This window comes from Talpa occidentalis, unplaced genomic scaffold (genome assembly GCF_014898055.3).
Source record: "Talpa occidentalis isolate TD23 unplaced genomic scaffold, MPIMG_talOcc4v2.1 talOcc4.11, whole genome shotgun sequence".
Lineage (NCBI taxonomy): Eukaryota > Metazoa > Chordata > Mammalia > Eulipotyphla > Talpidae > Talpa > Talpa occidentalis.
In genome coordinates this window covers 97,206,089-97,219,643 of record NW_023601104.1, presented here as the reverse complement: position 1 = coordinate 97,219,643, position 13,555 = coordinate 97,206,089, and the positions used below count along the sequence as shown (strand labels likewise).

Genomic DNA, 13,555 nt, shown 5'->3' with positions numbered 1-13,555 from the left:
CCCTGGTTGTCCAAAGTGGATGGCTTTCCAGTGATACCTGTCAAATCTCTTTTATTGACTTTAAAAATAAATATTTAAACATTCCTATCAGAAATAAAAATATTGGGCCTCCCCTGGTGGTGCAGCGGTTGAGCACTGGGCTGCAAAGCAGCCCGCAGCCTCTGCAGCCTGGGTCCGATCCCCGGCCGCCGGTGAGGGTCCCACATGGCGCGCAGACCTCTCCTGCAGCGCCTGCTGCTCCCCTCAGCAGCATATTTCATCGGTCTGCCTGTTCTGTTCCCCGCTCTGGCTCTGGTGAATTCTCTCACCCTCCCACGCTTCTGACTGTATCCAGTGCTTGCATGAATAAATAAATCTTTAAAAAAAAAAGAAAGAAAAATATTCACGCAGAAGGGGTTTATCGGTATTCTAAGTCCCCAAGGCCAAAGCTACAAGATGCATTTGCCGCGTGTACTGAGGGGCAGGGTCCCTAACTCGCGACCACCTGCCTGTCGGCTCAACCTGGCAGCAGAGAGAGACGAGACTTGACCTGCCATTGGAAGGTCCAGACTGTAGGAACATCACTTTCTAACAACAGGAACTGACACCCCGCCCCAAGCCCAAAAATCCTTGATACAGGTTTGGGGAACAGTTCTCGGCGAAAGACAATAGTGTTTAAAGCAAACTCCAAAGAGCAACTATTTTAATTTTCTTCAAGAGTATTCTTAATTTCATATTTTAAAGTCACACGTAACAAGTTACATTGCCACAAAAATACAGGTACAGAGTCAGTATTACGTGTTCACATCCATAAGTACTTTAGAAAAATTCAGAGACAGCAGTGACAGTGGTGCACACGGGCAGGTTTCTTATGTCGGGAGGTGGGTCGGGGTGAATTAGCATGAGGGCCGAGCCAGTGCCCTCGGGGAAGCCATGGGGAACGCGCACACCCGCGTGACAAACAAGTCATACACACGAGACAAGACAGACTGGCTCGGAGCTTGGAACCCACCTTACACCAAGCACATTGAGGTTGCAAATCGAACCTACTTGTCAAAGGAGGGACTGCTCCTCCCACCCCGAGAGCGTGGGGTGCCAGGGCGCCAGGCAGGCGCATTCCCAGCTCCCGAAATGCAGGGCCTGATGCTGCGGCTTCAGGGGGCACTGTGTCAGGGCCCAGGGGCCGATAGTCACCATGGGAGGCAAAAATGTCTCTCTAATACATGGTTTCAAAAGTTGCTGACAATGCAAAATATGAACAGCTGAAAGCCACAGCTCTTATCCCGAAGAGGCCGGTCATGTGTCCCTTCTCTGATTGGCAGGCGCTACCGTGAAAATATTTCTGATTAAAACCGGCTGACTTGAACTGTGCGTATAAAGTCTATTAAAAAGAGCAGTGTGACTAGATGATCCCAAAAGCAGTGAGATAAAAACAAACTGGCATTGAAGCACTCAATTATTCATATATGAAAAGACTGACTGTAACTTCCAGTAAACAGAAAGATTTGTTGGTAATGAAGAAAGTCTTTTTTCCCCTCCATTATCTATATACTCTACAGAGAGCCTCCTTTAAATTTCAGACTCACAAATTTACACTTAATCTGCTTCATGACAGTTGGTACGTGTAGTTGGTGCACTTGCAGATACAAGAGTCTCACTTGTGCTTGAACAGTTCCTTACTTTCAAGGAACTTAAAACACTTTACATTCTCTCTACTGACCCAAGTAGGTCAAGAGGATGTGAGGGGTGCAGCATGCAACTGCCCCACAGCAGGCCCACCCGGCCGCCCTCTCCACGCTCCTGGGCATGACACGCAAGCGGGTGTAGAAAACTGAGGCAAAGTTAAATGATTTCTCTTAACTCACACAGCTGAATACATATGCAAAATGTAAATTGTTAAGACAGTCATTAGTCTTGAAGCCATTTAGTGCCCCCTGGTGAGAGGCCAGAACCAGTCCAACCAGCAGCTGCTCTGGACTGTTTTGAAACTCAACAAAGCTATCAAGTCTACAGAACAGCTTAAATGGAAATGGTAAGAAAGTAATTCGGTTAAATACTGTTAATATTTCAATAGCATTTTAAAATGACAGCAGGCAGGAAACACTAGCATTTTGTATTTTTGCCATTTTAGGTGCTTGGGAGGTAACTAAAGTGCTATTTGGGAATTTTTTTTCCCTTAAGGTGAGTTCTGCATTATAAAAATATAGATGTTAAGTATCTATGCTTAAATGGGAATCCAAATTGCATCCAAACTATTAAAACCTACATTTACTGCTATGATGAAGGGAAAAAATTGTGTTCTATCTACCCTATAAGGCAAATGTGGAGTGAATGCTCCACTTGTAAGTAACAGCAATCTGGGGACAGGCAGGAAGGGAAACTGGGGATTCAAATAAGCCCCACTTAAGAGAAATCATCACCGTGGTCTTGTCTGCCTTGACAGGGTGAGGTCACGCAGACCCACGTGCTCCTAGCACTGGGTGGGGGGGTTCACAAACTCAGGAGAGATCTGGATCCAGCTTGCTGACCTGGCTCCTGGGAGAAATGCCTCCGAGGCCAGCAACGAGCAAGCACAAGCAGGCTGCTCCAGTCATCACTACCACACCCATACATAGCCCAGCCTGCAGGCAGGCACCAACCACTGCTCAGAAATGCAAAATCCCAAGTAGCCTGCTCCACTCTGCGGGTGTGGTGACCAGAGCCAGAGCCACGGGTCTGAGTGCCACAGGCCTGGGGCACGCCACTCAGGGTCACATCCTGTACCATTATTCACACACGTGCACGCACACACACTCACATATGTACACCCCCTAAACACCCCAAATCTCTGGTGGGCTCTGCCATGAAACACACCTTCTTTATAGAGAGGAACACAGCAGCTTAGAGAAATAAAATGTCTGGGCCGAGTTGTCCACTAGCTGAGTTGCAGACGGCACCTGAGGACCCTGCCCCACACCTTTTTTTTTTTCAGCTGTGTCACTGTAATATCAAAGTTTAAAGACACTTTTCTAAACATATTTATGGAAAACATTTCAGCATTAAGCAAACTTAAAATTTTTAGGTTTGCTCAAACTCTTTCAGCTTGAGTCACCATTAGAGAATATACTCAGCACACCCCATTCATTGTAAGGGAAAACGGAGAATATTGGGGTTGATGAGCAGGCAGTGGGAATGTTCCTGAGAAGCAGGCTGGTTTGCGTTGATTGCTTTGTTTAGAAAATTTAGAGACCAAAATCTCTAAATCTCGATCATTTCCCAAACCCCAAATTGAAAGGAAGATCTGAAATCCAAATCCACCTCCTTGATACAGCCCAACTTCAGGAAGTGAGTGGCAGCCGCAACCTCACGCAGTGGCTGAGCGCCGAGCCCTGCGGGTACTTTCTCCAGACTGAGCTGAGGTCGGTGACCATGCCCCGGGGCACAGGGAGCTCTCACTCCTGGGTAACAACTCACTCGATACTAACTGGACAAAGGCTGAGAAAGTGCTCCCAAGTATCCTGGGATAAATCACAGTATTGCATCTATGTACACACTCTAAGAAAGCAAAATATTTGTGGAAGCATAAACAACATTACCTTTAAATAAAAATACTTTATTCATTCCTGACAGGTTATCAAAATGTACATTGTTAACCAAGTAAAAACGGTACTTTGAAATAAATGACTAGGGCATACCTGGAGGATTTTTGGTTAATTTTAAAAGAGTAGAAACCACTTCCACACGTCTCCATAAAAAGTCTCCCTTTCCACACGACCCTAACAAGTGTGCACTACACCTGCTCAAATTTGAACATAGAAACAATTAGGTGGGCCCCAGGTCGTTACAGAATGCACATTTTCATTTACACTTAAAGTAAATGGAAGCTATTACATTTGAGCTACCATTGCCAGAAACTTTCAGGCTGACTTTTTATATTTTGTGTGACTTTGTAAATAACATAAACAGCACGTGACTTGCATTAATCTACACACATACGGGATAAAGTGCAACACAACAGAGCCTGGCTGGGCATCGCCTTCCCCACCCCCAGGGGCGGGCCAGCGCGGGACACCGTAGCTCTCAGCGCACCAACACTACCCCACAGACTGAAGTCCAAACTGGGCATCCCACTCGCTGTGCTTTCCTGCGCCTTCTGTCGCTCAGCCAATGAAACTTTCGAAGCTGTGATTCTTTTTAGACCTTGAGAAAAACCGGCTCCTCAGAGCCACAGTGCTTTCACAAGCTCCAGTGTTCCTGAGCCCTGGTTGCTGAGCGAGGAGGCCTGCACGACGTCTCACCGGGACAAGGAGCAGCACGGCCGCTGAAAGCAAGCAAGCGCCCCTAACTTGGCAGCAAATGCTTTAAGGACTTTTGACACCAAACATTTCCACAGGCAAGCGTCAGACTAGCCTAAACGTCAAGAATGTTTGGTTGCATGTTGTTCTGCTATGACATCACTGAACTAAGAAACGCTGTTGTTCCTGAGATGGGCACAGTAAAACTAACGGCGGGGTCCCGGGGCGCTCGCGGCCTGGCCATCTTCTGGAGACGCCCGTCCGCCGCTCAGTCTTCCCCGTGGCGCCACTTCTGCGACTCGTCCTGCCGGACGTCAGGGCGAATTTGGTTTCTCATACCTCCCAACACGTTTGATGTTGCCTCCGTGGCAACGATCAGAGGCTTCACCACCGCCGGGGGAATCTGGCGCAAGACCTCGCCCACGGCGCCCGTGACGCCCCTGCTCTCGTGCTCGCGCGCCGCCGTCTCGTAGATGGTCTGCGCCGTGTCCGCGATTCCCTGCAACGGGCGGGGGCATCACGGTCAGAAAACCCTCGCAACTAGCCTGTAACACACACTTAGTAGTTCATCAGCATGATGTCTGTAACTAAACAAAAAAACTGGTTTTGAGAGAACAGGGTATTTTTATGACAATATTCTAATTATAAAGAAAAGAGGTAATTAAGATTTAGTAATCTGTTGCAACACTTATGTGCAGAAATTTTAGTCAAAATATGATTTCACATAGAGAAACTTACAGAAAGCTTCAATGATCCAAGAGTAGCTTTTCTAGAGCTATCATTGTAATTAATCAAACTTAGCAAACAAAGCTTCCTGCATAAATAATATCACTAAAGGAATATGGTGATAGCGCCTTTGATTTGACTATAACAAGAAAAACTAATTCTACTAAGCTCCAGAAAATCATTATTTCATTTTAAGTTACTTATCATGTCCTAGAAAGATAATTGCAGAACATTCAATTAAGGTAACAGACTAAACAGAACAAGTTATTGAATTAAATAGAGAAAATTCTGAGAACATAAAGCAGGAACATGTTTAATAATTAGAAGCAAAGCATGTCGGGTAATATTCTCATGGTTCTAACTGCCTGTACAACATTAGAGAATCGCAACTGCTAAGATTGGAAGCCAAGTTTATTAATGCAAAGGTCACATTTCACACAGGACTCTTGACTCTCTACTAGGTGGTAACTCAGAAATCCTAGAGGGGACATGAGGCCGTGTTCCAATGTCTTCAGAGAAGGAAAAGGGTCCCTTGTGCTCTCCAGGGAAACTGAGGCACCTTATCCAAACCTAGCATCTAGCCAACACTTTGATATGTTACCAAGAATGTCATTTTGACACAGCACAGCAAGCAAAATATATAAAGGCATAGGGGGTTAAAAAAGAAAAAGTCCAGAAGAAATACAAAAAAAATCTAAGTGCTATTTTTAAAGCATCCACATAGCCACGAAGAGAAACTGTGAACACAGTGAAGAAAATGCTCACAATTTGTATACTGCCCACATTATCTTCTTTCCCCAGCTCCCTCCCTAACTCACAGATGGCCAGTAGGTAATAGTTTGTTATCCTATGATGATTAACACCATCAAGTCTGGTTCAAATCTCAGATTCAAATCTCAGCGCTGCCATTAGCTGTTGACTTTGGACAGGGCCTTTAAATAGGGAATTAAAATACCATGGTGACTGTTAGAATCAACAATTCTAACACAATACATCTACAGAACTTGGCACAGCCCAGCAGGTATTGTGTGTCCCTTGAATCATCCCTAACTAACTACCACTACCTTCAGCACAGCTACCTGGTCACCAGGACATGGGATTATATAAAACAGCCCAGCAAACTTTCTCTGGAAAGGGCCAGATGGTAAATATTTGTGGGCCACACAGTCTCTGTGATCTATTCTTCCTTTTACAATCCTTAAAATGGTAACCATCATCCTGAGCCAGCAAGTCTCAATGCAAACAGGCACAGCAGACCTGACTGCAGGCCGCCCTCCTGACCCAAAGGACACACTTCCCGGTGAAACACATGGGGTGTTTTCTCGGGATATTTATGTTATTAATGTCTGTGAAATAGTTATCACCCCTTAGGAAGCTCTGTTTAAAAAGTTGTTAAATGCAGAAGTCAGATTCCACTAGAACCACGCTTGCTGTTCCCACCTTCTTCCACTCCTCCCAGCTGGACACCCAAACACCTCCCCTGGCCCCACGGACCACACGCCAGGGAGGTGGCTTTTGCTGAGCCTGTTTCTCACCTGTGAGTTGGCAACACCACCTTGCTGTAAGGACCACATATACCTGGTGCAAAGTAAGCATGGAAGTATTTACATCTAATGAAAGGATGACACGAGGTACGCGTTTTGCAGGCTGCAAAGGCCATGGGCTGGCTGGCCACCATCACTGCTTGAGCTCCAGCCAGAGTCAGTGTACAGCCTCATTTCTAACATGGCTGCTGATAACATCCGGCGTCTGTAAGAACAGGTCTCACTGAAATTCTTTCTCTACTGTCGCCACTATTTTTAAGAAAGGGGCCCATGGCCATGCCTTTCTTTATCTGCTCAGTCACATCCGGGCCCATCTCAGTGGTCGGCCCACAGATGCAGCTTTCGTAAAAGGGAGAGAAGGTTGCCTCAGCCCTTCTGCCTGCCAACAGAGTATGATGGGAAATCCTAACACACGAATCATAAGCAAAATGACCTGAAGCTCTTTTGTGTCATATTAAAAAGAAAAAAAGTCAAAGAAGATTAAGACAGAGAATGCTCCTGACCACTCCCGTGAAGGAGCACGCTCGCGTGCGCACCCCCATTGCGACTGGGCCACGCTTGATCCATGTCCAGATTCAGTCGTTACAAAGAGCCAACTCCACCCCTAGAACGTCTGCATAGATCAACAAAGGTACATTTAGATAAATATTTCTGCAAACAGTGTTTCGGGGAAAAACAGAAACAATGTCCACCCACAGGAAAATAAAGTATGTCTGTTCACACAATGAACTCCTATAAAATTAGTTCAAGCTAGAGCTATATGTAGTCCACAGGGATACATCTTAAAAGAAAAAAGGTGCAAGACGATGTGATACCATTTATGTTAACTCTAGAACACAAACAGTAATTTATCTTGTTTATGAGTACATGTTCACATAGAAACGTACAGAAAAAAATATGTGCCATTTTTAGGATCGTGAAAGTATGGGAATGAGATCAGGGTGAGCAATTCACCTGAAAAATTATATTTCTTAAACAAATCTGATGTCAACACAGCAAAGTGTGAATAGATGTGAAATCTAGTTGGTGGGCACACGGGTGTTTGTTTCCATTGTTCCTCGCAAGCATCCGAGTCTATCAGGCACAACCTGGCCCTCTTCTCTTCCCCGTGCAGACACGTGCACGTGCTACGAGTTCCAAATCCACTCCTAGGGCTTTCTTTTAAACAAATTCCAACCAGTGACTGCTCTTCAGGTGAATACCAGGAAAAATGTGACAGGTTCTAGCCTGTCCCCACCGGTCCTCACTCACCTCTTTCACGACGCTGTAGGCCTTGGCTACGCCTTCCCTCAGGTCTACTGGCTGGTGCGCTAATCGGTGGTGAGGAAATCTTTTGGTCTTCTTGGGCTCGATAGCAAGGGTGCCAGGAGACACCATATCATAAGCAGTCTCTGCTGCTGCCTGGATTATTTTAATCAGAAAGCAGAGCTAATTAGACAATGTCTGGAGAGTCATGCCCAGGGAGTGAGGAAGGACAAAGGGATTCACACACCCCAATCAGGTGCTTCTGCAGTGCTTGCATTTTTTACAAGCATTACCTTATAGCAAGAATATTAAAGTGTACATTAAAAACTAATATCTGGACTGAGTTCATTTATTTTAGTCCCCCCTCTGTCCTCTGAGAACACTTTCCAAGTTACCAGGTTAATAAAGAATGCAGTCTGTGAACAACTGGAATGTCAACTGGTACTTAGTACTTCATGTGACACACCTGAATGTGACTATGTTTGATTCGGTAACGCAGGCAGCAGCTAGCTAGCATCTTTTCACACCAACGTAAAATAAATCCTCAGCTATCTTAACGGTTATAACTAACTTGAAAAAGGTAAACTTCACAGTATTCCACTGCTTTATTCTACTGCTTATTTAACACTAGATATACACATAAAAGAATTCTCAACATTTTGTGTATTTTCCTTATATTGTTATGCTCCTCCTCTTTGCAGAGATTAAGGCAGGCCACAGAGTGGTACCTGTATGGTTTGAACCATCCTGTTTGTGAGTTCAAGAGCCGCCATCGCTGTTGAGGTGCCAAAGGAAGCAGCTCCTCTCTGAAACCCTCGGACAATGCGGCCATCCTTCCGGTATTGCTCTATCGGTAACCAGACCAGGTCCTTCAGGCCTTGCACTGGAACAGTCAACACACAGAAATCAGTGGGGGCGCTGGAGCACTGATCTCTGCTATCATTCTAACTCTGGGGATTTTAGCCCCTAAAACTGGAGGCAATGTCTGCTCATGTATGTTTTCTAAAAAGTCATTCCTCATGTTGACTCTGCAACTAAAAAACCAGACAATTATTTTTTGAGTAAAAGAAAACTCACCTAATTGGACTAGTGAATGCATAGGCCCAACACCTCCCAGGATTCCTGGTAGCTGGTTCTTCTTAATGTCAGTAAGCCATTCAGTGATGGCATATGAGAATAGTTTGTCAACACCTAGCAAACTAGAGCAAATGATTGTTAGTGTATAGAAAGGAGAAATTAATGTATAGGCTTAAGTTTAGTGTTTTTTCTTTTTTATATACAACATAATTCACAAATTGCAAGGAAAAAATATAGATGTTCAATCTGAATTGTACATGTATACATATACAGTACTGTACATCTATGTATACATATATGGTAATGTGTATACATATAATTTAACTGTAAGGCTGTTGGTTTTTTTTTTTTTTTTTTGTGGGACCCTTGCCGGCGGCTGGGGAACGAACCGGCGCTGCAGAGGCTGTGGGTAGCCTCGCAGCCCAGCACTCAACTGCTGTGCCACCAGGGGAGGCCCAGGTTAGTAATTTCTATAAGGCTCAGATCATATGTGTACAACTGCTTTTTCCTGTTCTAATTTCTCAAATATCTGAAGCTCTGGCATAGGGTTAACTCAGTATCTATAAATTGCCATATGGGTCTTAGCTATTAAAAAGCTTTACCTTGTGAACTACCAATCTTTTCACTAAAAAAGGTAATTTATAACTCTGTGTAGGGTAAAGAAAATGTCAGGCTTTTCTGCCCTTCCGCCATCAGGATAGATGATGGATCCTTGTCCTGAATGCATGCCTGATGGCGGGTACCTGGAATAGGGTGTGGGCATAGGTAGATGGGATTCAGCTGAGCTAAGACTGTGCTTTTAAGGGCGCCGTGACGGGGACGCCAGCAGCAGCAGGAGAAGCCGAAGCAGAAGCCGAGAAGCAGCAGAACGAATGCCAGAGAATCCAGATAGAGTGAAGACTTGCTGGGGGCTGGGAGGCCTGCCAGCCCCCCAGCCAGCACCCCTGCCTGCCATATGCCTGGTGAACCCCAATAAAAGACCTGCAAAAAAAGCCACTGAGGACTCTGACTCCTCCTTTACCCGGTCTGCATTGGATCAGAAAACCTGCACTGTGGCCAGTTCCTGGCCTCTACACTCTGGAAAATTAAAAACTATAACTAGACGTTTTTGAGAAACACTACTATACAAGCTATTTCTACTCTCACAGAATAAAAATTACCCATAATCAATAAAGATCCTCTAAAAAGGAGCCCTCTGCAGTCTGGTAAAACCAATCAAGTATGTGTGCTGAGAACTCGCTTTATAATCTGTGGTGAACTGACTTTAGTGACTTTGTCCCAAGGCCCTCGGATAACCGACTCACCCATGCCGGTAGAAGAGTCTCTTCAGTTTCAGTTCAGAGCAGTTCAACTGGGCCAGACCAATCAAAATCCCAGCTAACGTCCCCTTTAAAGTTAACAAAGGCCAGGTTAATCTGCAAATTGAGAGACTTAACATTTAAAATAGTTGTTATCTGATAAGTCAAGCACTAGTCACTAATGAAGCTAAAACACTAAGTATTTATCAGCAAAAAATACCTATTTTACACAATTTAGATAAAAATTTATAGTCTTTTTTTTATTCATGGGTTCTTCAGAAATGATAATTTACTTTAAAAAATTAAAAAATCTTGCACATCACTTCAAACATATATATAAGCTATGACAATAAACTACGACAGAGCAAAGTTTTTAAAAATTGAGTCCATTAGAAAAACAAATGAGGTAATTGTGTATAGCAATTTGTTCAAAGTTCCAAACCTGATCCATTGATACGTGTTTGCCATGATAATCAAGTCGAATAGGAACTTCTGAGGTGAATCTAAATTCTCTAAAGATAAAGAAAGGAGAGTTATTTACATTACTAAATGTTCAAATTTGATATCAATTGTTCAACTAGAAAATAAAAAAAGGAATATCTTGAGGTCTAAATAAAAGAGAACATCATTAGCTCTACCTTTTTCTTAAAGTAACAGAACAACTAAACCAATGTCAATCATCGTATAAATTGCATTTATTTTACTATATTTAAATTTTCTCACAAAAAAACTGTTCCTACACGTTTATCTTAGAAAAAATTATTCTGCCAGATATTCCCAATTCACACAGAAAGCAAATTAATAAAAGCAAACTTCAAGATTAAAAATTAAGGATGAATATAATCATATCACCAAAAAGTGATAAAGGAGAGATATATTTGTTTTCACTCATGATGAAAGAGTCAGAAAACCGGGACGTGAACCCAGTGTCTCAGGAACATGGGCTGCGGTGGTGAGCAAGGAGCTACAATTCTCCAAGTCGCCATTTCCTTGTCAGCATACTTCAGATGCCACCCACATTGCTGAATTTTGGTCAGTTTTCTTAAAATTAATGCTTGTAAGTAGGTTATTAAAATGGTAGTGGAATTCTGTGGGAAATGAAATTATATACTGATGGAACACCAAGCAAAAGACAATGGTTTCCAAAAGCTGGAGTGTAAACTTGGATTCAAATTTGAGACACATAATGTCAATGGCTGTATCTTAGGATACAGGATCGTAAGACACCTCACAAAAATCCATTTTAACCTACAATGAAATAGAAATGCTGTATTAACATTACCCTACCGGTGTAGGGTAAGTTATGTATCAGGCTTTTCCGCCCTCCCACCACTAGATTTAATGCCTGCCGGATGGTGGACACCTGGAGTAGGGTGTGGGCATATGTAGGTGGGATACACCTGGTCTAGACTGGGTTTATAAGGGCAGCATCATGGGGACACCAGCAGAGTGAAAGAGAGACCAGAGAACGAGAGAAGAGAGCAGACCAGCAGAGGCCACGAGAGAAGGCCGGAGAGCCCAGATAGAGTGAAGATTCACCGTGGGCTGGAGGCCTGCCAGCCTCCTGGCACCCTGCCTGCTGAGTACCTGGTAAAATGTCAAAGCCTGAAAAAGCCACAGAGGGCTCCAGGACGCCTCCTTCACCAGTCTGCTTGGGTCATAGAAAACCTGCACTGTGCCATCCTGCCGCTGCAACCGGCTACAGGAAGCCTGGGGCCCTAGCTCCACCTTCATCTCCATAACTCATGTCACTGGTTTTCTGGGCAACACCACCAACACCTGTCTCCTCCTTTCTCACCCTGTTTTCCCATGGCACATAACAGTACAAATCACGTGAGCCCAATTAAGGAGGGATTTTTCTCTACTTTGTTCATTGTGCATACATAAAGTGCTCAGTAAACAACTGTAGAAAGAATAGATGTTTGGGGGTAAAGGGGAAGACTATTACGCCATCATTTTGGGGAAATACACTGAATTGGGGATTAAGAAGACCAAGTTTGAGTCCTTGCTCAGCTACTAACTCACCTCTCTGGGCAGAATTTTCCCCTCTGTAAAGTGAGTAATGTGATCTATATTTCAAATTAATTTTCCAGGGTTCTGGAACCCCTAGGAGCTTTCAAGAATAGAAATGGAAATCTATAAGCTATTTTCAGTATTTTAAATAACCTAATTGAAATGAACATGTACCTAAGATGACTAAAAGTGTCAAATGTCTTTGCTTTCAGGCCAGAATTGCAACAAGTCAGTATGTCTTATGCTGGTTATCCAGTGCTTGTGTTAGGGGGAAAAGGCTGTCCCAAAGCAAATTCCATATAGGCTTTGTGGACTCCACCCCCACCCCAGGTCAAAGCCAAAGACACTGGGAACTCCAAATCCCATCACCACCAAAGGGAAGGTGGCTGGGACCTGAGGGTGGGGTTAAGCAGCCAGGTGGATACAAAAGGCAGACACGTGGGCTTTGGGGATCCCCCATTGTGGGCTCTCCGCCAGCTCGCAGCGTCCGGCCAGCTCTGAGAGTGACTTTGGGTTGTTTAATATCGGGGTTGCTCTATAACACTTGCAGAAACCAAATTGGCAAATTACATGTGATAAATTTAAAATGAATATTCCAAATTACTATCATTTACAATTTTAGACAGAAAAATATATTTTTTAAGGTCACTGTGGGAAAACCATGAAGGGTCAGTCACCAGAGATCCTCATCCAGCACCTTTCCAATTCTCATATGCTATCATTTTTTTTCTTTACTACTTTGCGTATTTTCTATCTGCTTCATCAGTCCACAAGACATCAAACCATGATAACACTTTTCTGCCTACTTTGGGCCATGCCAGAAATCTAACCTTTACTTTCCCACTATTTAGAAGAAAGGCGGAAACTGGGGAATGCTGATGTCCCCGGGGAAGAAGGGTACAGAAGAGCAGTGAAGGGAGCCCCCTGTCCCTCACACACAGGACCTCTGATCTCATCTCTCGGGACCTCTGATCTCATCTCTCCTTCCCGTGGAGTCAACACTCCTGCGCTACCTTCAAGGGCTGGGGAAGAAAAGCAGGGAGACTGCCTGGGGCTGGGGAGAAGGGATCAGCGCAACGTGCGACCAGTTAGCCGAGTGGCAGGGCGTGGCCACAGCACATGGTGGCAGCACAGGAGACCTGGGTGCCGCCCAGCTAGGGAGCAAAGGGTCAGGAAAAGCTCAACAGTGATGGGAAAAGGCAAACAGAAAACAGGACAAAAAATTTCCATAAGGGAAAAAGCAGAAATGGCGAAGCTGAGGTGTGTGAAAGAAAAGAGGAAAAAGAGCAGCATGTTTCAAGTACAAAATAGGCCTTAACAGTGCCTGGGAAGAGAGAGACAAGAGGAGGAAAAAGGAAGAAGTTAGAAGGCAAAGGAAGCCCCTGCCGTGGAATCAGCA

At 44.3% G+C, this 13,555-nt stretch overlaps 1 protein-coding gene across 1 annotated transcript in view; it reads right to left on the bottom strand.

Moving 5' to 3' along the window:
- Positions 1-659: 659 nt before the first annotated feature.
- ATG2B (autophagy related 2B) overlaps positions 660-13,555 on the bottom strand; it is a 63,641-nt gene continuing 50,745 nt past the window's right edge. Inside the window, exons 37-42 of the mRNA XM_037503944.2 lie at positions 10,586-10,655; positions 10,150-10,232; positions 8,846-8,967; positions 8,497-8,651; positions 7,775-7,924; positions 660-4,752 (exon numbers count right to left, since the gene is read on the bottom strand). Of these exons, the coding sequence (XP_037359841.1) occupies positions 4,522-4,752; positions 7,775-7,924; positions 8,497-8,651; positions 8,846-8,967; positions 10,150-10,232; positions 10,586-10,655 (811 nt within the window). The 3' untranslated portion in view covers positions 660-4,521. The remainder of the gene's footprint in view (positions 4,753-7,774; positions 7,925-8,496; positions 8,652-8,845; positions 8,968-10,149; positions 10,233-10,585; positions 10,656-13,555) is intronic.